Genomic DNA, 27,918 nt, shown 5'->3' with positions numbered 1-27,918 from the left:
TTCTTGCACATTAAGTCTGTCTTCTGGATTTGACTGTTTCCCTTCTTTGGCTTTATATTACAACATAAATGTTCCAGAGTTTATACAAAGTGAACGAATTAAAAAAAAACCACGAAATATACAGAGCACAATTACAAAGGAAAGATTATAATGAAATCATGCAGTTTTAGGGGGTATGCCAAAAGCAAAGCTATGAGACTGACCTTTTTTGATTTTTCATAATAAATTAGGTTGGTTTGTTCATGAATACATAATATGACAGTTAGTTCTTTGAGTCACCTGACCTCAGCTCCTTTTCGAGCTCGTCAAACTCCCATTCACCAATGTCTTCTGCTGAGTAGTCGTGACTTACTTTGCCAAATTCTGATTCCAGCTTCGCTAGCTCAGCTGCAGCGTCTAGTGTTTGTTCTACCTCAACTGCAGGTAGTTTGGGATCCTTGCCAGTTTCAATTTTTGAGTTCTTGCTGTCTTCCATTGGAGGTTGGGGAACACTACTGCTTTCCACCTCCTCTCTAGATTCCTTTTCGGGAGTTTCGATTTCTAGATTGGGTCTCTCAATAGATTCAAATTTTTCCCGGAGTTTTTCAATATCATTAAACAACTCTTTAACTCTAGAATCATCTTTCCTGAATTGAGGTTAAAAAGAGAGAAGAATTACTTTTGGGTAAAATGATGAAATGTCACATAGAGGAGTGTTAGAACAGAATGCATGAGTTAAAAATGGGAAGAAAATAGTGTTTCTTCTATTTCATGAATCAAATACAAGGTCTTAGAAGAAAGACCAACTACAAATAAGGAAAGAATCTTCGTAAATTATGAATATACACAATAAACATCCAATATTACAAGAGATAAAAGGAAATCCAACAGCATGACAGAAAAACTTGGATCATACCTGGAAACTTGAGCTTGTTGAGCCAAAAACTGCTCTTTCATGTTATCCACAACACTGAAGGTCGTAATAATCTGAAACAAAAAAACGAATTTGGTTACACTTGGCAGGAAAATTGTAGATAGCAGATATATGTCCTATAGGCTATAACTGGGACAATTGTTTGCAATGCGTTGATTAAAAACTAAAAGTAAATATACGTATATTACGAAACAAGCCAAACACTGCACTGAAAGACAAGGCCCATGCACAAACCCACTCAAAATTTACAAGTCATGTATCAGTATAACCATCCCAATTATCCATATGAAATATAACAGAAAAGGAGAAACAAATCAAAACAAGTAGAAACTGAAAGAAGAAGTGAAGTGAAGAGCAGCATTCGAATCCTAGCAATCTTGAACAAATTTTGAATATTTCTCCTATTTTCTCTCCAATAAATACCCCAGACATAAGAGTCAAAGATCTGAGACACCAACACCTGCCTCTATTATGAAGGAATCGTAAGCTCAATCAGAAATTAGATGCAGAAGTCAATATACATTAGAGACCGTGTTACTAAATCGTAACTAATTTCTTTTTCCCTTTTCTTCTGTTGTTGATAGCATAGATTTCTTTTTCCCTTTTCTTCTGTTGTTGATAGCATAGATTGCACCAACATAAATTAATAATGCAGAAAGGATCATCAATTACAACGAAGCACAAGCATCATCTTTTCCTTCTATTAGTAAAGAAGCATTCCTCTGCTAAACTTCTATCGTTGCTAATTAGAAATGTTCTTGCAATTTTCGTTAGGCATGGAGTTTTAACTCCCCCACTTTTGGTAACTATATCACATTAATGAAATGTTGCTTAACCCAAAAAGTAATAAACAAATTCATTGCAAATGTAAAACAATAACTATATGCTGCCATTCCATCTTTGAGTAGTCTGAAACTGTGAAAGTGTAATATGAGCAAAGTACTGCTTATATCACACAAGATGTATTAACATCATCATTATATGTATGTATGTAAATATATATATATATAAAACCAACAACACCACTGTTGGACAGCTAATTCAAAATATATATATTTGGATGGGCGATATGAACAATATTTTACACAAAACCAACTCACCAACAGCATCAAACCTTGAAACTAAAATAAATTTGGTTAAGTAATAAAAAGTTTATACCTTTGCTTCATAGCCTAGATATTCCTTTTCAAGATTACTTGTAGGGCTAAGAACTTTTGACTCATCATTTTCCAGTGTGGATTTCTCCGACCTGTCAAGAGTGATCGGATAGATAAGAAGCCATGCTTAAAAAAAAAATACAATCTTGATGAATAAAGAGAAAAGGTTACCTCTGCCGCAAATTCATTAAATTCTCCACAAATTTTTCAATACGGCTGATTGATGGCTCCAACTCTTTCTACATCAGATGATCCGTGCAAGGTTTCAAACATGGGAGATCAAAGCTTACTCATAAATTAGAAATCATATTTCATGTTACATTTAGGATACACATATTCTTCAGAGAATTTTATAAATACCTTATAAGCGGATAGAAGATCAATAGCCAAGTTGACAAAGTAACCTTCATGTTTTTCCAAAGCATCACTTCAGAAAGAAAAGAAACAAGCATTTAAGTAAAACGAACCTCAACTGAGAGAAGAAACATTGTACAATGCTCATTTGCAGGTTCCCTCTCTTTCAAAAAATCCTTCGGAAAAATTCTTATACTGAAAAAATATTGATGAAAAATAACAAGCATGGCCTAAAATACATACTTGACCTCCTTTTCCTTATTTTCTCTATATAGGCATTGGATATTCCACGTATCTTCCAGAAAATTAATCCAAATATTCAAAACGTTTGATTCTGCCTTACACGAAGCAATGGATTTGAACAGCTCATCTTCCTGAGAGAATTCACAAATAACATACAATGAATAAAGATGAGAACATACAAGAAATAACATAATACATCAAAAGTAACTAAAAGAAAATGCACCCTTGTCTTTATATGTGCAACAATCTTGTTGTTGGCCTCCTCAAACTGATCTCTCTCTTCCACCATATTACGAAGGCGTGCATGGGCAGCAGCCAAGGAGATATTCACCTATGCCATTATACCATATATGTTTATCTAACAGAAATGTGGAAAGTGGATAAAAGAAAATAAAATTTAAAATTCTGTGGATAAACAAATTTCAAAATCCACTAACGAAACTGTGGAAATGAAAATGTAGATTATATCTGACAAAGGAAAAACAATAGTGGAATTTCTCAATATTGGGCTCAAAGACATCATGATAACACACAAAAAATTGGGCTTTTCTAACATTACAACTTTACAACTACTAAGATATTTAGAAATTTATATAACGATGCTCAGGCAACTAGGGTATCTCACTGTCTCAGGCATAGGCGTGACTTCTATATCAATGATAATACTATATCATAAAAATTGTGTACAAATACGTAAATAAGCAGCACAACAACTCTTCATTATATCATGGTTAACCAAAAGATCATGGATGGAAGACAGAGAAAAACCTTTCTTAATTGATCTTCAATATCATCTCTCTGTCTTTCAAGTCCTGCAATTTCTGCAGCTAATTCCTGTAAATAATAGAAAACATGAACTCAAAATTTCTAAATACCTAGTTGAAAATAATCTAACATGGTTGTAGTTAGGTTTCATTTTGTCATCTGTATACTCTCTGCCATATAAATGAAACAAAGTTCAAAATAGATATGAAGTATGATTGAACATAAAGAACGAGATACTGCTGCAAAGTAGGTCCCTGATACAATACAAGATCAAAAACATGAGATCCTGACATAATATTGAGGATAATTTATAAATTTTGTTCTTAAAACTGTTTAGCAAGCTGGTTTCTTACAATTATTTTCTACATCTTGGACATAATCCGAGGAATCTGATTCCCCTTTTTGGAACTCCATGATGCATAAGAAGAGAAAATGACGGGCCACGTGGAAGAAATTTTCTCTCTAAAGATGACAGAATAACCCTCATTCTCACAGTGTCGAGTGGGATGCCTATCTACTTCTTCCCCCTTCCCAGAACTTTATGTTTTGAGCATAAAGGTCTTGAGACACTTATTAGGGACTTCCTCTGGGAAGGGGTTGATGAGAGTAAAGGGGCGCATCTGTGAACTGCGAGGTGGTGGGGAAGCTGTAAACCTTGGGGGTAGAATTAGGAAATCGAAGGATTAGTAACAGAGCCTTATTAGAAAATAGCTCTTGTAATTCCACCTTGAGTCTACTACCCTTGTGTTTGTCACCTTGTTCATTGTTTTTTAACCTTGACCAAACTCAAAATGAAGTACTAAATGTGTAACATTTTGAAACTTCCTGATAAAATGAAAACTAGACCCAAGACAAAAAGGTTTTTTTTCTTTATTTTTAATTTGTTAAATTGGTTGGTGAATGAAGAGGTCTATTATTTGTCTTTCACTTTTTCTTTTATTTTCATATTGTTTTTCCTTTGTGAAGGTGTACTGCCAAGTGCTCATCTGAGACTGTTTTCCTTTTTTTTCCATTTTTCTTTTTTTGCAACAATGTACAAATTACCTTCCTTGGAGTGTCTAAGAGACGAGATACTCCATTGTAATCATAGTCGAGCTCAAATCCTACCCGGAAGATAGTATTTCATTATTTCTTTTGGGAGGGAGGCTCCTCAGTCTTAACCCCTTTCGTTCTTAGGTTGTGTGGAGATTTTTTGTTTATACCCTTCTGATTCTTATTTGACAAATAAATAAAATAAAACATAAAAATTGATAATAAAACTACCCCTCACTTGCAATATAATTTTCTAAAATAAAACTATTTTTATTGTAATAAACCAAAAGCTATTTTTAAACAACACTCCAAAGAACACCCAACCTTTTCTTTTTCACCAGATTCACTTGCTTTGGTAAAACGAACATTTAGGGCTTCCTCTTTTTGTGTTCTGCAAATTAAAACAGGGGGAAAACATCATAAATATGTGCATGAAATGACAAAAAGAAAAGCACGCATCCCTCGTGGTGAGCCACTAGACAAAAAATCAACCTGAATGGACTAGTTTGATTAGAAAGATGTACTTTCATTCCAACCAACATTTGTAAATAGAAGAAGAAAAAAGAGAATTACAACTTGGCATAGAGAACCTCCAGAGAGAGATTAAGCCCAACTCTATCTCCTAACTCCTAACTCCTAATTTTTTTATTGAACATATCTCTCTGTTTCCTATCAAAAAAAATACTGTCATCAGTTCATACGATCTAATGAAGAAACCTAAAACACTCTTCAGCCAGTAGCCACTAAGTATTTTTTTTCCTTTTTCTTTTTTAATTTTTTAACATGAAACAGATATATTGAAACTAAAAGAAAGAGAAAGACACAGCCTAAAGGCAGGGGGTTGAGAAAACCCCTCCACAAGCTTAGATAAGAAAAGCCTTTCAATTGTGAAGGAACACAGACAAGCTGGAATTACTAACGAATTTCCTATGACTAACACAGGGAATTAAGGCCCAAAGGCTTTAAAAAAAAACCAGTCATCAACGAGAAGAATTCTAAACAATTTCTCATGTCAAAGTCCCAAACAGATAATACAGAGAATATCAACATATATCAGCAAAGAAAAAGCAGCTACATGTCTGAATTCTAAATCACTGCCATTTAGGACATGGAGATCTTTACCTATGATCTGTAATCCGCCTTTCAGCTTTCACAGAGGAGTTTGAAAGAGACTCTGACAAAACTTTCAGTTTATCGATCTGTATATAAGTAGACAAGTTTACAGCCATATACCACTTACTGCAGCCCATAGGCTAAATTTAACACAAGCACAATGCATAAAAATAAAAATTTGACGGACAGGTTCAAGGCATACCTTCTGAGCATGGATTTCAGGAGAATCCCCATTGTTCAATAATTTCTTCTTCAGCAGAAGTCCTTCCACTCTAGAACAAATTCGTATGTGTGAGAGTGCTGCTTTCAATGCCTGCCACACAGTGACCAAAGACCTTTTTCCGCTCCATCAAATTCATAAACGAACATTACTTGACATTTTATATCACAAGGCAATTACTCAGTAGTACACACTATATGGTACACAATGTGAAGATATCATTTCTCAAAGAAGCGGTCACCCAGTCTGATAATAGCTAAGTTGCAATGAGAAATGAAGTATAAAGTACAAGTACAACCTACGGACAATGAATGCATTAATATCCTAATAAAAACTTTAAGGTTTGTTGGATGATCATAAGCAATACAATAACAGATACTCACTGCTGTGAAATCATCAAGAATGAATTCAACCCATATTTATCACCCACACTAAACATATGTTTATTTATGTTGGATAAAGTTTTCATAAAAATCGCCTTGTTGTGTTACAATTTTTAAGAGTACTTTTAAACAATTACAAGCACTTCTTAAAATTTTCAATAATAAAACAGTTTGAGAAATTCTAAAAAATAAATAAATACTTGAAGTGCACATAGACAAAGCTTTGTTTGATCCAAAAGAGAGAGGGAAGACAAAAACATTCTCTGGTGCTTACAAATGAAGGGTTCATTAACATTTTCTTTTTCCAAAATGTACCCCAAACTCATCCATAGTCTAATGCATCAACAGATGCATTTCTTTTTTTTATCTTTTTTTATATTGATCAATGAAAAGTTCCATGGTTTCCATTAGAAAATAATGGAAAAAAATATCTTCCAATAATAGGCTCACCTCGATTGTTTCAATTGTGGTTTCTTCTGACATCTGGCCGGAATCTGCATTGGATGACATTGGGGAACCTGACATTCCTTCAAGTTTTGTCTTTAAATTGGATAATTCAGTATCTACCCTGTGACCAGAAAGCCAGACAAATATTAGAGAAAAGACCATATTATTAGCCTATTCTGACCATTTAACGCAGCCTAGACCTAGGGCATTCTCTATCCTCTTCATTACTTAGGAAATGCATACAAAAATTGAAAATTATTTCGAGAAACTGAAAAATCATTGAGCATGTATCTAGCATGCAGAAGTATAAAATAAAAACATAAATAAAAGGTAAGAAATATAAAACAATGGCATATTATCTTTGAAAGTGAAAATCTATCCCCTAAGACTAAGGCTTGAAAAGGGAAGGTACTAGTGTCCAACTGTTCTTTGTTTTCTTCAATATGCTCACTATATGGGTATGGCAGGATTAACGTAGAGGTCAGATGGAACTACATGGCATTTTTTTTCTTTGAATAAGAAGCAAAACATGACCAAATTATGTTTATAAGAGAGGCCTGAGAAGATTTTAGATAGCAGTAGCAAGGTAAGGAGATCACCTAAGAAGCACGGACACAGATACAAGACACGAATACGACACGGACAAGGCGAAACACCATATTTTAAAAATCTAGGACACGACACAATAAGGACACATTTACTAAAATATTCATTTTTAAAATATATATATCATTTTGAGTAAAAGAAAATTCATAGTAAATGAATTGATGCATTTATATGCTTAAAAGACTTAGTTTGATGTATTCCATGCTCAAAAATTATTATTGTCATATATGTGTCTTTTTAGTCTACTCAACGAGTGTTCTATGCATGTCCAATACATTTGTTGCACTAGCAAGCATCCAATAGGTGTCACCAAGTGTTCGACATGGACACGCTAACCAAATTGAAGTGTCCGCGCTTCTTAGGAGACCACAAAGGGACTCCTTCATAAACATTAATCAAACAAAAATAAACTTTTTTCTTAAATGAAACAAGAAGATTAAAATAAATCCTTAATCCCTAAAGCTGCTAAATCCACTAAATAAGTATAATTGCTATAGAACAGAGGTGATAAATAATATAACATCACACTCACACAAAAGCTGTAGAAGTAGATATCAAGAGGTAAAGAACAAAATAACTCAATTCTTACCCACCTCCCAAGATCAGCGCTGATCTTCAACCCTGAAATTGCACTTTGTGCAAATTGGAGCAATTCCTCCCGCTTCACCTGTATTTAAGACCTCCCATAAAACTTTGCACAAATAAAAGAAATGGAATGGGTTAATGTGATAGGCCTAGCAGTCATGTCTTACTAACGTAACGCATAAATCCACACAGTAGAAATCATATGAAGATCATCGCAGTTGAATTTGTTGCACACTGATGATTAATATTAATATGAAAATATATTAAAAAGTAAAAAAGAAGAAACACTTCTTTTTCTTTTTCCAAACATTCATTGAGAAAAAAAAAATGAAAGAACACAATGGCATCAAAAAATAGAATCCCCCTCCCCCCCCCCCCCCCCCCCCCAAAGAAAAAAAGGAAACCAAATGACATACTACAAATGGGGGCTCCAATCCAACAACAAAATAAGATCTAATGATTAATTACAAAAGACTTGATCACCAAAGCCCAAAGAGTAACATAGAATCTAACAGGAGGAACCAAACATTGCTACAAGAACCCTCCAAACCAGAAAACATTCTATCATTTCTCTCACACCAAAACTCACAAAATGGCACAAACCCAGCCAAAGACCCGACAAAAGGAAAATATATTCTACTCTCTCCTAACTTGACATCATTTCTCTCACACCAAAGCACCGCAAAATGGAACGAAACTCAGCCAAAAACCCCACAAAAGGAAAAGACATTCTATTCTCTCCTAACTTGTCGTGGAACTCTATTATTTCATTAGGTTATAATTATTACCATTAGCTATTCTTAATATCTCTTACCCTTCAGAGTCTAACATTTCTTAACATCAAAATATGAAAAGAGAATGAAAAAGCTCTAAAGCAATTAGCTGCTACCCCTGAGATATTTGGTTCCAAAAGGGATTGTTGACAGCATACGAAACTCATAGTAAGTTACAACTTGTGCTTTTTTACACTTGGATGATGACACCCTCCGCGAGATAAGAAGAAATTATTTTTATAAATAAAAATTGTAGAGTGATGAGTTCCTAGTAGATTTCAAAACTTTAAGGCAGACAATATATGCTTAAATTCTTAAATCTTTACCAATACTTCATCCTCATAGCTGGAAAAAGATTTCGCCAGATCTTGTATGCTGCTAACTATTGCATTATGAACTTCCTTCCCCCCAACTAGACATAATCTGCAGGAAATATTATTAGAAATGTTCTCAATAAAAAGCTGATCTCAAAGAAATACTAGTGTATTATATCCCCATCAGAAACCAAACAAGTGATATTTAAAAAGAACAAGAACAAAAACAAAAACAAAAACAAGATCAGAAAAGGTTTGGAACAGAGGCACAAGGCTAGAGCAGATAACTTATTGACAGGAAACCGATAGTCAAATTAAGGGTAAACAGATTGATGCCAAGCAAAATAAGGATAAAGATGGTCAGGGTCCCTCATCGCAATATGAGTTAAATATGGAACTCCAAATATCTCCACCTCATAAGAAATATTAAAATAAAATAATCCTCATAACTTCATGAAGATGACACAATTTTTTTGTAATGAAACGAATATGAACATAATTAAAAATTGAAGATATGCATCTGTTGGATTCTTAATAATTAGTACTTCAAGACAGCCATAACCATCTAAACTATTAGCTTTAAGTGAGGGACAGACCCAAACATGTCCAGGAGAAGGGACACTTCTTCCTCATTTGGCGCTTCAAGAATCTGTGGCACAGAAAATAGTTAATTCGTCGGTGTCTCCTTCATGACCAATTAAAAAAACAGAAGTTTGTGAATGATAAAATAGAAACTTAACAATTCAAAATATGATGTCTCACTTGCATTTATTTCCTCCATATTCAATGAATCTAACTGATTCATAAGTCAGTTCAAAGAAAGTGGAGTTAAGACTTGTTTCCATCATCACTTCATAGTACTTCCTTTTATATACTCACCTCATACAAAAAAACATGAGCTACCTATCCACTTTGAATAAAATCTAATTAACATGCATAGTTAAATAGCTGAAAAGGAAGAAATTCACAAACTTGAAGCTTTTGCATAAATTTCCATATTTCCCTTAACAAAAATTACATCAATCAGCACTGAGATAGCACAGTTGTACATATAATTCTCTGTTTTCTAAATATTTTTGAAATAAAAGGAATACTCTTAGATGCCTTATTCGGTATTGACCAATGTTGTCTATAAGAAAAGTCCAAGGCATATAATTTTTCAGCCAGACAAAGTTGAAAAACTATGTTTTAAGTTTTTAACTACCCCCCATGCAATGCTATTCCTTAACTCAAGTTTCATATTCATAGTCATAAGAAATTATTGACTGGTCTTTTATAATGGTTTCTCAACTGATTATTTATATTATTTAATGATCTGTGTATCTCTTCATCAAAAAATTTGATAATCAAAAGCACACATCTTTTTGGATGAGTGTTCAATCCTAGCCAAAAACTAAAATAAATCATTCAATTTCGGCCCAATAAACTCCTGACCCTCATCAAAACCTACACAGAAACCTCCTACCAATGAACAAATACACCATATTGTCCTTTTTGGTGTATTCAAAATACCAGAGCAGTAAGGTCACCCTAAACAAGCACAACTGTAGCTTTCCTAGGAACAAGCCACAGATATAGAGAAAGGACGCAATAAAATTAACATACCATAGATAATGTAATTCCCTCCAGAGCTTGACTTTGAAGAAAAACATCACAAAAGTTCATTGGTTCCCCTCCAACATCAGGATCGTAATACAAAACCTAATCATAATGGTAAAGGTCAAAACTAACAGAGAAGTAAAATTTTGCAGAATGACTACTATTGACAAGTATTTTCAAATTTTGGAAAGATGATTAGGTGATCCAGAAATGAATTTTAATACTTAGATGTGGCTTGTTGAAATTACATGTCAATTGACTAAAAACGTCACCAAAATGAGCATGGGCCAACTAGCATAAAGTATGTACCCTTGACCATGAGGTCAAAGGCTCGAGTCTCTCACTTTGTGTATATTATTGAACAAAAAAAATACCTCACATAAATAAAGGTCAAAGAGTTTACAGGTAAAGAAAGGGCAAAAGTTTAATTGACATCTCTAGTTGCCGCACCGAGAAATCTTTGGGATCTCCATAACATTGTAAAATCAATGTGCAAAGCAACTTTCATGTCAATTTTTAAAATCCACGAGGTTAGAATGTGGAATTCATGAAAATGCACCAAGGTTTTTGAAAAATGCATCAACTATGATTCTATGAACGATATGTGCCCATTAAGTACAGGTAACTGACAGAAGTATTTATAATAATACTTGAATGAAGAGGTGTCCAAAAAATGTTACTCACAATAGCAGGTTTTCTTGGGCTCTCCTTCGCATCTTCAAAACCAAGATGTTGCTCCAGGGTTTTTGCTTTCTCCTCCGAGGAAGCATCAGATAATTTTTTAACCTCTTTAAGCACAACCAACCATCTTTTCAACAGTTGAGCTCTTTCAGGGCCCCTACAAGACACAGCAGCTTCTTCCAATCTTTGTATAGTCTGCTTGATACTTCTAAGATTCCGTGCCCCCTATACCAATAAAAGCCAAAAAAAAAACAGAATTATAGAATAGCCAATCTCCCTGGTATGAACCTGTAAGCAGCCAGAAGCAGCAGAACCAGATACTCGAAAAGAACTAAGCGGTTGAAAAAAAAATCAATACTAAATTGAACGATGAATACGCTGAATCTTATTAAAGTTCTATGAAGACAATTCTAGGTGAGTTCCCAGAAACTCAAATAGATTTGCACTTTGTTTCCATGGAAAGCCCCTGAAATCGATATTCAGGACTTTGTTTTTCATTTCTCCGTTTCAATGTTCAAATACCATAATTAATCGCCCTATGGTACTATCTCAAAATTCACCCCATTCTCCTGTTTTCACAAAGTATTTTCCAAGATTCAAGTCAATTTCTAAAAGCCTCCATGTGACATTTCACCAAAAACTTAAACTTTACATAAAGAGCTAAACATAGAGAGATATCAACGAAGAAACATGCACAAAATTAAACGAAATAATAAACAAACCATCCAAGATTTCCTAATCCCATCACAAGCTAAAAAATGACACCAAACGAAGAAAAAGAACGTGACAAGATATAAACTTGAAGAAAAATGCACAAAATTAAACCAGATTATAACAAGGCATTCAACATTTCCAAATTCCACCACAGCTTAAAATGACACAAACCCAACAAAATCAATAAGAAAAAAACAAAAGAAATGAAAATGAAACAGAGGAAGTACAATGCGATCTTGGAGAATTTTAGCACCCTCGGCAACGGCCTGACCAGCGTGGTGAACGACGGTGTCGGCATAATTCTTGACAACCCGAGTGAGGTTATTATTATTCCCAACCTCCACCGCCTTGCTCACAGCCAATTTAATCCACGACATTCCAAAATCCTTCTTCGTCTGTAACGAGATTTTGGGTAGTAAGAAGCAATTGAATGATGAAGAAGGAGAAAAATGGCTATGGAGGAAGATGGTTTTCCCGCATGGAAGACAGCTTTTAGGGGTTTATGTGTTCTGCAGAAAATGGCGCAAAGTGTTCCTCCCAAATGGTGAAGGATCAAAGTCAATTAGGGAAAGTCAGCGATGCAACGGAATTAAAACGGTGTCGTTACGAAGTCTCAACGGATGGATCGAACCTGGGCCCATATTGTACTCACGCGGCCCAGTTCATATAGTACTATCCTGGCCAGGCCCAATTATAACCGTCACTTGCCACGTTTTTTATTACGAAAATAATTTTGTTAAAGAAAATAAAAGTAAATAAATTTTTTATATTTATGAATTCTGTTGTTGCTCAAAATTTATCTTTGGGATTTATATTCTTTATAATAATAGACAAAACAAAATAATTTATGATTACCTAAAACAATACAACACTTGTTTAGTTAACTTCAAAATAATAACATCTCTCATTTACACAAGTTGATTTTCCATTTAACAAATATCTTTTAAATATTGATGAAAAATTGGATGTATTATTGCAATTTTTGAAAGAATATTGAAACTTTTTTTTAGAAATAAAAGAAGGTTCATTAGTACTTTGCAAAGTTTTTTTCAAAAATAATAAAAAAAAATACAAATTATTTACATTCTACCGCTATAATAAAACCTATTTCTTTTATAATTTAACACATATATACTTATATATATATATAAAAGAAAAATACCTCCATTTATTCTCTTGAAAAAAAAACCATGCCTACTTATTTTATTTTATATAATAGACATTAAATAAAATATAATTAAAGTTTTAACATGGATTTACATTTTATTCATTTACTTAATTCAATAGATACGTTTATGGATTTACATATTTATTCATTTACTTAATTCAATAGATACGTTTAAGTAAAATGTCAATGGGCAATAATACAAAACATTAATTGAAGTTAGTTTTACGGAAAAGCAATAATTGATGTTAGTTAAGTCATTGTTGGATAGACAATAAGGAAATCAATATTGTTCCAATGAAGAAACTTCTTTATTGCCTATCTTAGACCCATTTTCATCAAGCTATCAACCCAAAATGGTGGAATTGTAAAACCATACAACAAAACTTTACTTTTACGGCTTTTGCAAAACTTGGATGCTAGCTAGTGTAATCGGTTTGTTTTCACTTATGGACAACTCTCTACATACTTTTTACAATAGTGATATATATAATATTACTTGCTTTGGATATAAAGTTTTATGGTTTTGTTTTTAATAGCTAAAAATACCTTTAACTAATGGAGATGTGGTTGCTTTAGCTAATGGTTATGGTCTTCTTCTTATATAACCAAGTGGAACTTTGATCGCACCTCAAACAGTTGTCTCTTAGAACAAAGAACCATGTAGTCTCTTTTTCAAACAAAGGACTATGTAAACTTCCGTCAAATAGTCATCTTTTTGTTTACCTGTTTAGATTCAACAAAAGTCTTGTTTTGTCTTGACTAACTCTTCTTTATTTAATCACCTTTTTTATAAAGCTTAACCACATATCACATGATTATAACATTAAAAAGTTTCACTTTTCTTTGCCGTACAACGTTGCACACAATACATGTGTTATCCATGGTTATCGCTTTAATACCTTCTTCTACCTTAGGTATGTCTTTCTAGCTTTGTTTATTTATAAAATTTTGAAATTTACACTTTTTGGTGAAAATCTATGTTGAAGTCATTATTAATATTTAAGGCAGAAGAAGGTACGAGTTTTGACTATTTAAGTTATCGTTCTTCAAATTCATTAACAAAATATATGAAATTTTTATATTTCACCTTTCTTCGACCTACCAATCAACAAGCTTCAACTGTATTTATTCCGGCATCAAATTTTAAACTTGATTCTAGAAGGTTTAAATAAATATGCATTTGGTCCATTCTCTTCTTATTGATATAAAAAGCAAGTTGACCCAGTTGAGTGTGGTTACACACTTCCTAGGGAATTACATTTTTTAACATATGCTCTTGTTTTCATCAACCTTGCTGTTAAAAATAATGTTATTTTACTAATCATATTTATTAATTTTAATACCTATCACTTTAGTATAAATCTATCTCCCCAAAAACATCAAACCCAAATCCCCAAAAATGATTTCAAATTCAAGGATTTTTTCTCATGTTATGAAGAATGAAGCATTGTTTTGGTGGTTCTTTAGTTTATTGGCATTCCAAGTCTTCTCCATCAGTTGTACCTGTAAATTGCTCTCATCTCTTTTATGGTTTTCAACAATTTTTGGAATGATAAGTTTGAATCTTTGATCTCATGATTGAAAGTGTATATATATATATATATACATCACATAGTTGAACTACATTCATATCCTCGTGTAGGTTTGATAATTGTTATTTTTTATATCATTGGTTTTCAACAAATATACATATATATAGCAAAAATCTTAACTTGACAACGTGGTTTTTTTTATGTTTTTAATTTAACAGAGTCCTTATTATTTGAATAATGTATTGACTAGTTTGTTACGTGCGAATTTGAATTTATTTCAACTAGTTTATTAAAAAGTTATCAAAATATAAATTATTTGAACATTATTCCCACTCATTCGATAAGGAAAAAGAAAAACCAATTTGTGGTGTTTTTTAATTTTTCAATACAAGCTTAGCTGAGTGATAATTAACCGAGACAACAAATTATAGAAATGACTTTTATTTGTAATAGTTTTAAAGCTTGAAACTACTTGTTCTAACCATTAAAAAAATATAAATTACTCTTTTACCTTAAAAAAATCAATAATTATCATTATCAAATAATTGTTTTAAATGGAAAAACTAATAAAATTATTTACAACTATAGTAAAATTTTATTATTTATAAGCGATAATTAATAGACACTAAAATACATGTATTACCTATCGGTATCCATCTGCCTGTCAAAATGAGCTTATATAGATATGCATGTGAGAAAAATGAATGTAAATAGTCCTTAACATAATCCTTTTGAGTTATTTTAAATATGAATTTTGTAAAACTAAGAGAAAAGATAATGTTAAATAGTCCTTAGTTTCTATAATTTGATAAAACACTCGTTTATGAGGTTGGTTTAGCGAACAAAAATAGTAATTAAACAAACAAAAATTAACTAAATTTAAGTAAGATTATAAATCTAATGTTAAAATTGAAATTTTCTTTTCTTTTTTTTGTTCTTCAGTTACCTCCAAAGACGATTGGGTGAACATCGATTGTGGTAACGATGATTTTTTATTCGACAACCAAGTAGTTTTATGGGACACCGATGAGTTTTACACTGATGTTGGAATCAATCAAAAAATTCGAATAAATCAAAATCAACCACTCGAAATTTTGGACACACTCCGATATTTCCCTTCAACTCAACAAAGTTGCTACAAATTTCAGACTTACCAACAAAATCTACGATACCTGGTAAGATCGGGATTTCTTTACGGCAATTACGACGGCCTGAATAAGCCGCCAGTGTTCGACCTGATTTTAGATGGCAAGAACATGTTGTCGGTCGAGCCAGCATCGGCAACAGATATTATAATGGAGGAATTGGTTTATACATCAGAGAGATCTGGATTTATGAATCTGTGTTTGGCACAGAGAAAAGATGGTGGAGTTCCGTTCATTTCTTCGATTCAGGCTGTTCCGACAGGCGATGATTTGTATTCGAAAATGGAATCAAATGAAACTTTTCGGCTTGTTGCTCGGATTAGCTATGGGGTGGATGAAGATGGGTATGACTCTTAATTGCCCTTTTGAAAGTTTCCATGGATTTTTTATTTAATTATAGTCTAAATTATAAAAACTAACTTTCAAATATAGGGAGGAAAGGGTTAAGTTGTTAAATTATAAAAATGTTAGTTAATTAACGTTAACACCTCTATATGTTAGTAGAAAGCTGAGTGATAAGTAGTGTTTGAATCTTCTAACTTTGAAAAGCTTTGAAAATAGTTCACAGCTAAAAATATAGTATAGGAATGAAAATCTTTTTGCAAAAATATAAGTTTTTTAACTTCTTTTAAAATATTTATAAGGTTAATAGATTGATTATTTTGTTCAAATTGTTATTTAAGTTTGAAAATAACCAACTTAAAAATTAATACAATCATTTTTTTCCATACTTATATAATACTTTCAGCAACCAAATATAAACCAAAGTTTCAAATTAAAACATAAAAACTTATAAATCCTTAAGTCAATATCCTCTGTCAAAATTTACCAAGACTATACTAACCCAAAAAAAAATATTATTCGACTATTAATATTCACTTAACTACTAAGGTACAACATTGTTAACACATTTCATTCTTAACGTACATTGGTGTTTTCACTATTCTTCTTTTTATGTTATGGTCTATTTACGTCAATTTGAGTAGGCAATTTTTTATAGATAAATATATGTCAAATAATAAAATAAAATAAGAAAGTAAGACGTCATTGAAGACGTTACAATAGAAAAAATATTGAAAAGTTAGATGGTTTTATTGAACTTTCAGATTTTGGATATTTTCAAACGTAAAACACGGATAGTTTTCATTCAAAACTAATTGTCTAACATTTAAGGGTATTTTTTTCATAGGTGTATTTTTTATATATAGATTATCCTAAATTACAAAAATAACCAGTAAACTTTTCTGTTAGTTTAAAAACAATTTCTATAATTTTTAAAGTAGCATAGTACTCCTAGCCCCGACTCGAGTCTTCACAGTTGATTATCAATTGAGTAGAATTTATATAGAACGTAATCAAGATTGAGATATGAATTACATGGCAGTGACATTAGAAATAAAACTAAACGACCAAGAAAAAGTCAAAACGAGTTTACTTGATAATTTTGACTTTCTCGTCTAAAATTTAAATGTTCAATTTCCATATTTATAATTATTGTGCGAGAAAAAATTAGATGACCTCGTTGTTTCATATTATCTCAATCAGTGTTTATGTTTCGAAATTCTATAGAATATATATATTCAAACGGTAGTTTTGAAATATTTATAAAAACTCACAAATAAAATTTTCAAAAACTTTCTTATATTCAAATATCTTAGTATCAAACCGTTTATTTTTTAAGCTTAGAAAATATATTTATATTAAACCGATTGTTCTTTTTTATATATATAAAAATAGGATTTTATCAACCGACGATGATTACGAGAGGATATGGACATCGGGAAAGACTCCCCCAAATTGCAACAACGTAGGGGTGACTCCCGATTTCGAATCGCCAGAAAACGATCCACCACCGTCCGTCTTAGAGGAAGCCATTGAATCCGTCAACGTTTCTTCTCCTATCATCCTCACCGTCGATTTCCCTAAATCTTCCTCGTCGTCCCAATCGGCTTACTTCGTCCTCTATTTCACCGAAGTGGAGGATCTCTTTGACCAGAAGAATAGAACCATCAATATTTTCATCGATTCGGTGCTAATGTCCACGATTACTACTACCGTTTTAAAATGTACAGTGGTTACTCTGTTTCCGGTTGATGTTAGGGGGTCGACAGCGAAGGTGACGCTTGCCGCTGCAAATTCCTCCGCCAACCTCCCACCGTTGATCAGTGCTATGGAGGTTTTCACCAAAGTTATCGCCACCGGCGGCGTTGCTGGCAGCAACGGGCCATCTCAATTTACTTTCTTGTCATCTATTTTGATGATTTGTGTTTCTGTTTTGGTCAATTTATTGTGATTATCTCTTTTATTTTTTTTTTCAAATGAACTGCATGCATGCAATTATCTTTTGATCAAACAAAATGTTAAGTTAAAACTATAATTTTCTTACGTTTTTTCAAAATATATTAAGTTTTGAATGATATTTTTGTTAAATGAATGATAGAAATTATCCAAACTAACTGTTTTTCATTTTAGAACACCTCCCTTTCTAATAAAGATTAATATACCATTTATTTTGTACCATAGCCATTCAAAATGTATACTTTTTTTTATTTATGATGCAATATGATTCTCTATATATCTTTACGATGGTATTATATTCTACATTTTAGTCATAAGTCATCTTAGCTTTCATATTTTTTTCAAAATTACCCACAACGTTTTATACGAATGGAAGGTGGGGATGTTGTCTCTCATATGGGCGATAGTTTCTTTAGATTTTTTATCAAGCCAATGTGAAAATTTGATTGAACTTTCAACATTTTGCAACGACATGAACTTGCTCATGACATTACGTAAAAAGTTAGTAAAAGGTAAAATTTTAATATTGGAATAAACTTTTTAGTTAAAACTCAATGCCTAAACTATTTTTGATATTATACTTTTAAGTGGAATATTCATGTCGAAGTCTAATTACTAACATATTTTTTATGTTAAAATCCTATTTGATCCTTAAATTTTGAATCTTAGTCTATTTTGATTCTTGAATTTTAAAATGTATGTTCCATTAAAAATGATGACGTGATCATCTATATTTTGATGATTAATTTATTCTACAAATCTTTTATACCAATATTGAAATATAATTAATAGACTTTAATTAAATAAACCCAAATTAAAACCTAATTTTAATTTGTTCTTTTTCTCCCATACTTAAATCTCTCACATCTCTTCCAATTTCCATACCCTTTATTTTTCCATTTTCCCCACCCTCTATTTATTTATCTATTTTTCAAATTGAAAAACATATTGGTAAAATAAAAAATAAAAAAATATAAGTGACAAATTGATATTAATAGATAGGAATAGTTGCAAAATCAGCAATTATATCCAAAATAATTAAATATATAATAACATTTTAAAACATTTACAAATATAGCAAAATTTGTCAAATTCTATCAATGATACAAGTCTATAACTGATAGACCATGTTGTAAATATTGGTCTATGTGATAGACCATACGAAGTCTATCAGCGATACAAGTCTATCAGTGATAGTTTTGCTATATTTGTAATTTTTTAAAAATATTGATATATCCTTAATTATTATTTCTAAAATGACCATCAATTACAATTTTTCTAATAGGTATCTAACATCAACGACAAGATAAAATAAACTATAAAATATATTTAAATTCTCCACATGATTTTAAACAAATATTCCTACAACGAATCATAAAACCCCAAAAAAGATTAAGAAATAATTGGGAGAGAAAAAGAAAAAAAAACATCTCAATAAATTGCTAAATATCTCAAACTTTGAAGCACTCAAAACTTATATAGAGATAAATTGCATCAATTTACCATCTAGTTTTTAACTAAAAATGAAAGGGATTGTTGCAAATTTAGCAATTAAATTCAAAATAATTAAGTATATAGCAACATTTTAAAAAAATTGCAAATATAGCAAAATTTGTCAAATTCTATCAATGATAGAGTCTATCACCGATAGACTATGTTGTAAAAATTGGTCTATCACCGATAGATCATACGAGTCTATCAGTGATACAAATCTATCTGCAATAGTTTTGCTATATTCGCAATTTTTTTTTAAATGTTGTTATATCTTTAATTATTATTCCTCAAATGGTCATCCATTACAATTACCCAAAATTAAAACTCATCCAAAAATAGAAGCCCACTCTACCATTCCATTAGAGAGTTAAAAAGTTTAGGGACTAAATCAAACACTTTTAAAATGTCCAAAATAGAATAACATACAAAATTTAGGAACCAATATAACATTTAAACCTATTGTTTATGTTCCAATATATCGAGTAAAATAGTGTATGGGTTTTAAATGACTCTGCTATGTTTGGGTGCTACATTTAATTGTGATTATGATGAGTTTTTTTTTTTTTCACCTTTAAATAATGGGATGACTAGATAAATGGTAAAATTAAATGTTTATTTTGGATAAATAACAAAAAGAATATTTAATTATTAAAGTGTCAAAATTGAATAAATAATTAAAAAATAAAAGTATGAAATCGTAAAATATACCCTATTTGAATGAAAGAATTAAACTCAGAGAGTTTATAAACGGTTCGAAAGAATACTATAAGTAACTAAACAAAATACTACGGTTCGAAAGAATACTATAAGTAACTAAACAAAATACTATGGTAATTGATGCACCTACCATACATCAAATATATTAAACAAAAATTAAATATCGCTGCTATGGTCCTTAACTATAGAAGGAAAGCTGATGGCAACAACCAAACGACGTGGATCATTAGAAACTTGTAGACATCCACAAGGATGGACTTCCTTCATAGTGAGACAAAGCATAGTTAATTGTACCATTAATGTTCTTGCAATTGCGACTTTAGGACCATGTGACTAATAAAAATATGATTGACAACAAAGAGGGAAGTTTCATCGCCTCTAATCACTTTTTCATAGAATTGTGAAAGTCAAATTTATTCACCAATTTGATTGGTAAATAATAATAATATATTTTTTTATTAAAGTGAAATTTAAAACCTACGAATTATAAACTTGATTATAGACCAAAGTGAGTATGATAACTACAGTTCTTAGGAAATTACATCAAGTTGCCTTCAAAATTTTAACCTATGCTCTTGTTTTCATCAACCTTGCTGTTAATAACAATGTTGCTTTACTAATTATATCTACCAATTTTAATAGCTAATCACTATATTATAAATTAATTATCTCCCCAAAATCAAACCCAATCACTCCCTTACACAACCACAAAACTAATTTACTTTTCCCCTACAAAAAAAGAAAATCAAACCCAAGAATTTATCCTCATGTGATGAAGAATGGAACATTATTTTGGTGGTTCTTTGTTTTCTTGGCATTTCATGTCTTCTCTGCCTATTCTACATGTAAATTGTTTCTATCTCTTTATTACGTTTTTTAATCCTAACTAAACTTTTTTGGAATTCAGTTTAAAGTGAATAGCTGGTACAACCATTTTGAAATTCTAATTTTATGATTTAGAGTACATACGTTATGTTATGTCAATTCGATTGTATTCGTCGCATAGGTTTTTTTTATATGCGAGTTTTATTTTGTTTATTTCAACTATATTGTAAAGGTCTTGATTAGTTTGATAATGTGACATTTTGATTTGTTGTGTTTTTAATTTGATAGAGAATGAGATGAGGTAAGTATATGAACAATCTATATCAACCAATTTGTTATGTGTTAATTTGAATTTAAACGTTAATGGATGAAAAACTTATATTCGTTTCCCTAAACATATAGAAGATAGATTTGAGTTCATTCCCACGCATGGTTGAATCTTGCTAAATGAACTCAGTTAAATGATGATTAACATGCACGAAAAGTTATAAAAAAAGACTTAGATTTCTAATAAAAACAATTGTTACTAATATACCTTTTGTTTGGTCAAATTTTAAAATTACATTTTCAATTTCAAAATATCACAATCCAACTTTATAAAAGGTTCACATTTTTAATGATGGATTTAAAAATACTGGATTTGTAAAGTGTTGCAATTTTTACTATAATTTTGGGTGGACTAATTGATTAAGAAAAATAATTACATATTTTTAAAAAAATATTCAATTTATACCTATGAACATTTGTTTTTAAACTTTAAAGTAATAATTGTATTGATTAAATATAAAATTTCAATAATTATATCAATTTAAATTTAAACGTCAAACTAATAGTTTAATCAATTTAAATCATACATGAATAGATGTTGAAGGTTTAATGGGTAAACCATTAGTTTGGTTTAGAGTTTAAAAGTTAAAAGGATTTAAATTAATATAATTAATATATTATGATTTAAACCGATACGAGTTGAAAGTTCAAAATTAATAATAATAATAAATAAATAAAAACAATTCATCTGAAAAGTAAAATTTTATTAGGGGTATGTCTCACTACACGTGGCATTCACCCATTGTATTTTCATGAAAAAGAACTTAGTAAGTTTGAAAAGTTATTCTATATTAAACAAACTTAAATTAATTTGTAAAAAAAAGTGTTGTTATATATACATACAAGAAATTGAAGATAAATCATAAGTTTGGTTTTTTTAGTTGAGAGAAAGTTAAAAGTATGGTTCTATAAAATACACTTAAATAGTCCTTTCCATGAAGATGATGTATTTTGTACAAACCATAAAAGTAATGCTTGTAGTCGTAATTATCTAATGTTAGAATGTAGTCCTTAATTAACTACCACCAATTTTACCTTTGATCATTTTTTAACTCTTTATTACTTGTGATAATTAAACTAAGCTAAAATTGATTTTTTTTTCCTAATTTTGTTTTTTGTTTTTATTTTTTAATCCAGTCACCTCCCCCCTCAATTGGGTGAGCATCGATTGTGGCAGCGACGATGAGACGCTCGACGACTATCTACTTATATGGGACATCGACGATTTCTACATCAATGTCGGAATCAACCAAAAAATACGAATAAACCAAACTCAACCGCTCAAAATTTTGAACACACTCCGATCTTTCCCTTCCTCGACGACCCAACAGAGTTGTTACAAATTTTCAACTTATGAAAAAAACATACGCTACCTTGTCAAATCGGGATTCCTCTACGGCAATTATGACGGCCTGAATCGACCACCAGCGTTTGATTTAGTTCTGGATGGCAAGAAAATGTTGGCGATCGAGCCGACATCGACGACAGAGATTGTAATGGAGGAATTAGTTTATACATCGGAGAGATCTGGATTTATGAATTTGTGTTTGGCACAGAGGAAAGATGGTGGAGTTCCATTCATTTCTTCAATTCAGGCTATTCCAACGGGTGATGATTTGTACTCAAAGATGGAATCCAACGAAACATTTCGGCTTGTTGCTCGGATTAACTATGGGAGGGATGATGAATTTGAGTATGATTTTTAACTGCATTTAGAAAGTTCTAATTATTGTTTTTTTGTAGTACTTATCGAGGGGGATATTTTATTTATTTGGATTAAATTTCAAAATTTTGAAAAACTATTTACACCCATAAAATAAATCATTAAAAAAGATAAATATTTTGTAAAATATTCTATTTTCTTTTATAATTTTCCTAAAAAAATATTTTGTATTATTGAGTTATTTCAAACATTCTAGAGTTAAAATATAATTAATTAATTTTTTAAAAAATATAATTGTTTATATATATAAATTATTCTACTAATTCAAATCTTACACCAACTAATTTAATAAAATGACAATTAACGTTCATCCAAGGTTAAAGTGATCTTAGCTCGATGATAGTTAATATAACTTTTCATCTTTGATGTGAAATGTTTAATTCTCTATCCTACAATTATTATATTTAAAAAAATCACTCAACTTCTGACGTACAAGCTTTCATTATTGTTTATTATTTTATTTTTTACTATGTTCTATTTATCTAAACTAGTAGAAATATTTTTTTTAGATAAATAAGTGTTAAGTAGTTAATAAGAAGTTCATGGGTATTATTATTAGCTTTTATTATCTTGAAGTATAAATTCTTTAAAATAAATAAAATTTAAATGATCAAAATCTCAAACGTTCCACTTTCTTCCTTAAAACTCTTGCACTAAATTCTTTTGACTTGTCGTAGATCATGGTATCACTTTCTTAAGTTTCAAATTCTAAAGAATTTATATTCGAATAATAGTTTCTATACCTCTCATTTCTACGTAAAATTTGGTTGTATTTAAAAATATTTTAAACAATTTTGTTACGGAATAAAATTTCTTTTTTATAAATTTGAGAACCTATTTTTTACCATTATATTTTATCATCTATTTACGATATTCTCATCTGTTTCCTCGAGAAATAGTCCTTCCTCAGTGGACGATTACGAGAGGGCTTGGACATCGGTAACAACTCCCCCAAATTGCATAAATGTATCAGCGATTCCTGATTTCAAATCACCGGAGAACGATCCTCCCCTGTTCGTCTTACAGGAAGCCATCGAATCCGTCAACGCTTCTTCTCCAATCATCCTCACCATCGATTTCTCCAAATCCTCCTCGCCCTCCCAGTTGGCTTACTTCGTTCTCTATTTTACTGAAGTGCTTAATTTCACTTCCGAGAACAGTAGAACCATCAATATCTTCATCGATTCCGTGCTGATGTCTACAATCACTACTAGCCTTCATAAATGTACGGTGGTTACTCTGTTTCCGGTACATGTTAAGGCGTCGACAGCGAACGTGACACTCGCCGCTGCAAATTCATCCGTTGGGTTACCGCCACTGATTACTGCTATGGAGGTTTTCGCCAAAGTTAACGCCACCAACGTCACTGACGACAGCATTGCTGGCGATGGCAGAGCGTCGATGCAATTTAGTCTCTTGTCCTTTGTGATGATGCTTTGTGTCTCTGTTTTAGCTAATTTGATGTGATTATCTCTTCTGAGCAAACAGAATGTTGATTACAAGAAAATACACAATAAGTTTAAATATGATTTTCAAAGTATATATTTGAAAATTTGTTTATACTTTCATTAAAGTGATAAATTTAAGGTGATCATAGTTGATACGAATCATATTATATATTGTTTACAAATTATATATAATATTAAGATGGCTCTTATTAGTTATTTGATTTTATCTCTAACACTAATATTAATTTTATTTACAAACTCAACAATTATTCGTTAGCTAGCAGGCTGATTATTTGGGTGATGTTATAAATAACGTCTTTCAATTATGAGATTAGCGGATGTGTCTATTTTCATAGAATTTTAATTAACACATTTTTTTCCAAATAAATTTTAAAGTTTGAACGTTAAAAATAAAATAAAATAATCAGGTTAATTATCATTAATATAACAAATAGGAAAAATATCTACCCATGTAATAAAATGAAAAAGTTTACAAAACTTACTATTTTTAAAATTATTTCAGGTTTTGTAGTTCCTTTTCATATATTTCTTTCTCTTCTTTCTTGTAATTTTTTTAAATGTTTATATTTGTCTTCAGTAGCGGATCCAGAAAATTTATTGACAGGGGCTTCAAGTTGTATCTTAGAGAAAAAAATAAAAGTCTGTAAAAAAACTACATAAGTAAAACTTAAACTGTGGACTAACAATCATAGTTATCACTAAACTGTCTATAAATTTCAAGTATTAATTGATTTTGTTTGTACATATTATATAAAGACAATAAAGTTTAGCCTCCTATACCTATACTAAATCCACCGGTGTTTGTCTTTCCTTTCCATATTCTTTTTATTTGGTTCTCCAACCAAATATAAATGATCGAAAAAAAATTAGATGGATATTGGATTGTCAAATTTAATAATAGTAAAAAAACAAATTTAAACGAACTTACCAAAATGGAAAAAAAAAATCTATTTAAACGATCGTGTAGGAAATAATAACAAATTTGAATGATCGTTTTCAAATATATTACGTGTTGATGGCAATTAATCGCGGATAATTTTTTTGTATGATATGTGAACTTTTTTCGTTTTTAAAATTTTTATAATACGTAATTATTTTACCAATTTGTTATATTTTTTAAAAGACCCCGATAATAATAACAACAACAATGGATAATACATTTAGATTGAAATGTTGATTAAACATTTAAAAGTGGAAAGCACCTTGAACAATCAAATTTAATTTATAAAGTTAAAGTGCTTCTCTTTCCATATAACTTATTTCTCGAATTTATTTTCTGTAAAATAATTTAAAGTAGTTCTTGAGTCAACATGAGTATAATATAATTAAACGTGTTTAATACTTGTGTTGGTAAATAAATATCAACATTTTTAGTAAAAAAATTAGGATGATAACTGTTCATTTGAGCCTAATAATTTATAAATTTTTAACATGTTGTTGGTAATATATTGGATTAGATTTAATTTTTGTAAACATATGAATCAGAATCACTATATACATATGAAAGTAATTATTATAACCCTTAATTTTACATTTATCAATGTTATAGAAGAGTTATAATATTTCCTCTACTTTTAATATCAATTTCATGATTAAGGTTAGAAATCTTCATGGGTAGGTTTAGTTTGGGCTTGATGTTTAATGGAGGTGTGTAAACCCAACCCAACATATAAGTTATTTTGATTAACCCATAGTTAAAATACAATAATTAGATCCAAATTACAAGGGCAAACCAAGATGTCTATTATTGTGTTTAATTATTTCATTTGATTTCATTTACCTGACTAATCTTACTTGTTTGAGTTAAACCCTAATACAGTAATGTTGACATAAATACTTTAAACATATATAATAGATTAACTCGAGATCATTCATGTCAAATTGTCAATAACAAGTTATATATCAAATTCCATTGATGATGACTACAAAATATCTAATGGCTTCCTCAACAAAAACTCTAAATGTTAGAGTTTTCTCTTGATGGAATACAAGAAGGACTGATTGCTTATTGTTTTGGTATATTAGAAATCATAGCCCTAAGTCTCTTTATATATTAGTTCAATTAGGATTCTTGCTAAATCCTAATTAATTGAGAAATATGCTTCTATCTATTTAATCCATATTCAATTAGGAATTTTGGACCTAGAATAAAATAACTCAGTGTGATCAATTATTAATTTACGTATACATCTCACACTTTAATTATACGTATTATTTAAATACGTCTAACAGATAATTTTACGTATAAATTATTCTCATCAATTTTCGATTAAACATACTAATTGATAAAATAAAAAAAATTGAATACCGTAGTCAAAATTATTGAAAGTTTGAAATCCTATAAGATGTAAATAAAAAATTAGGGTTTCAATCCATAACTATTTGGTTTTCGTTTTTGAAATTTGTGTCTATTCCGCTCTATTTTTTTTTTACTTAGGTTATTCCTATTTTACATGTAAGACATTTAAATATAAATGTGAAACTACCAAATTTGTGTTCAACCTGATGGGAGGCAGTAGGATACAAAATGAGAAATGGACTTTTGGTTAAAAGCTCCAAATGGTCAATATTATAATCATTTGTATCTAATTTAATTAGTTAACCAACCAAACAACTATCTTTTTCAATCTTACTTTCAAATATCATCACTTCTGTTGTTAATAAAAGACTTCGTCATTGATTTTGACCTCTAACACATAATTATTACATCTCTAACCTTTGTTTTGTTTTATATATTTTTTTATTTACATTCTTTGACATTAAATAAAATAATATTACCAAAATCAACTTATTTCAATAATAATTAACACAATATTCTTTTCTAAATGTTTAATGCTGAAGGTTTGATATTTCTCTGCACAATGGTTCTTCTAAAAATCGTTACATTTGTATGCGATATAAAAAAAATAAAAGTTATAGTAAATGACAAAATTGATAAAATATATTTATAAATTATAGTAAAATTTTAAAATTTATCAGTAACTGGTACTAATAAAAATTGATGGATTATTAAGCCATATATGATATAAGTTAGCATAAAGTAGATTTTAAGTTTCACAACCACAAAAACAAGATTTCCTCTCCTCTATAATTTTCACATGTTTTTTAATTGCCTCTTTTACATATTTATGTTGACCAATCGATTTATGATTTAATATCTAATGAATCTTCTCAACACTTAAATATCGCAGGGTCAAATTGGTTATCTCATAAAATTAAACGATACGTGCATACAAGAGAGATTTATTAAGGGGTCAGGGGCAGTGCCCCTCACATTCTCAGTTTTTGTATTTTAATATTAGTTTTGAAGTATTAAATTAC

At 30.5% G+C, this 27,918-nt stretch overlaps 3 protein-coding genes across 3 annotated transcripts; 2 read left to right on the top strand and 1 right to left on the bottom strand.

The window, feature by feature from the left end:
* Positions 1 to 3: 3 nt before the first annotated feature.
* Positions 4 to 12,457, bottom strand: LOC101219173 (filamin-A-interacting protein 1). The gene is made up of 18 exons (XM_004143542.3): positions 12,127 to 12,457; positions 11,189 to 11,410; positions 10,511 to 10,606; positions 9,502 to 9,554; positions 8,918 to 9,014; positions 7,827 to 7,900; positions 6,631 to 6,748; positions 5,780 to 5,890; positions 5,587 to 5,663; positions 4,789 to 4,855; positions 3,436 to 3,501; positions 2,891 to 2,998; positions 2,668 to 2,798; positions 2,431 to 2,497; positions 2,242 to 2,309; positions 2,072 to 2,162; positions 896 to 966; positions 4 to 626 (listed from the first exon to the last, which is right to left on the bottom strand). The coding sequence occupies exons 1-18, from the start codon at positions 12,274 to 12,276 to the stop codon at positions 263 to 265; spliced, it is 2,031 nt and encodes a 676-aa protein (XP_004143590.1). The 5' UTR covers positions 12,277 to 12,457; the 3' UTR covers positions 4 to 262.
* Positions 12,458 to 15,894: 3,437 nt separating this feature from the next.
* LOC101202919 (leucine-rich repeat receptor-like serine/threonine-protein kinase At2g14510) lies at positions 15,895 to 18,055 on the top strand. Its single transcript, XM_011657869.2, has 2 exons — positions 15,895 to 16,088; positions 17,482 to 18,055. The coding sequence occupies exons 1-2, from the start codon at positions 15,895 to 15,897 to the stop codon at positions 18,035 to 18,037; spliced, it is 750 nt and encodes a 249-aa protein (XP_011656171.1). The 3' UTR covers positions 18,038 to 18,055.
* A 4,846-nt stretch (positions 18,056 to 22,901) lies between these two features.
* Positions 22,902 to 24,595, top strand: LOC101203153 (probable LRR receptor-like serine/threonine-protein kinase At1g51810). The gene is made up of 2 exons (XM_011657868.1): positions 22,902 to 23,098; positions 24,028 to 24,595. The coding sequence occupies exons 1-2, from the start codon at positions 22,902 to 22,904 to the stop codon at positions 24,593 to 24,595; spliced, it is 765 nt and encodes a 254-aa protein (XP_011656170.1).
* The last annotated feature ends 3,323 nt before the right edge of the window (positions 24,596 to 27,918 follow it).

The sequence above is a fragment of the Cucumis sativus genome, chromosome 5 (genome assembly GCF_000004075.3).
Source record: "Cucumis sativus cultivar 9930 chromosome 5, Cucumber_9930_V3, whole genome shotgun sequence".
In the NCBI taxonomy this organism is placed as follows: Eukaryota; Viridiplantae; Streptophyta; class Magnoliopsida; order Cucurbitales; family Cucurbitaceae; genus Cucumis; species Cucumis sativus.
The sequence above is the reverse complement of the archived record's forward strand: the minus strand, read 5'-3'. Positions and strand labels throughout refer to the sequence as shown.

What these genes read in the sequence shown, in the direction of transcription:
- LOC101219173 (XM_004143542.3), bottom strand. Translation starts at nt 12,276, where the DNA reads ATGTCGTGGATTAAATTGGCTGTGAGCAAGGCGGTGGAGGTTGGGAAT. An exon ending in AGGGAATTACATTATCTATG is followed by an intron (nt 9,555 to 10,510) that starts GTATGTTAATTT and finishes TCTGTGCCACAG; the next exon opens with ATTCTTGAAGCGCCAAATGA. An exon ending in ATCTTCTATCCGCTTATAAG is followed by an intron (nt 2,310 to 2,430) that starts GTATTTATAAAA and finishes CATCTGATGTAG; the next exon opens with AAAGAGTTGGAGCCATCAAT.
- LOC101202919 (XM_011657869.2), top strand. Translation starts at nt 15,895, where the DNA reads ATGGAGGAATTGGTTTATACATCAGAGAGATCTGGATTTATGAATCTG. An exon ending in TATGGGGTGGATGAAGATGG is followed by an intron (nt 16,089 to 17,481) that starts GTATGACTCTTA and finishes ATATAAAAATAG; the next exon opens with GATTTTATCAACCGACGATG.
- LOC101203153 (XM_011657868.1), top strand. Translation starts at nt 22,902, where the DNA reads ATGGAGGAATTAGTTTATACATCGGAGAGATCTGGATTTATGAATTTG. An exon ending in GGGAGGGATGATGAATTTGA is followed by an intron (nt 23,099 to 24,027) that starts GTATGATTTTTA and finishes CTCGAGAAATAG; the next exon opens with TCCTTCCTCAGTGGACGATT.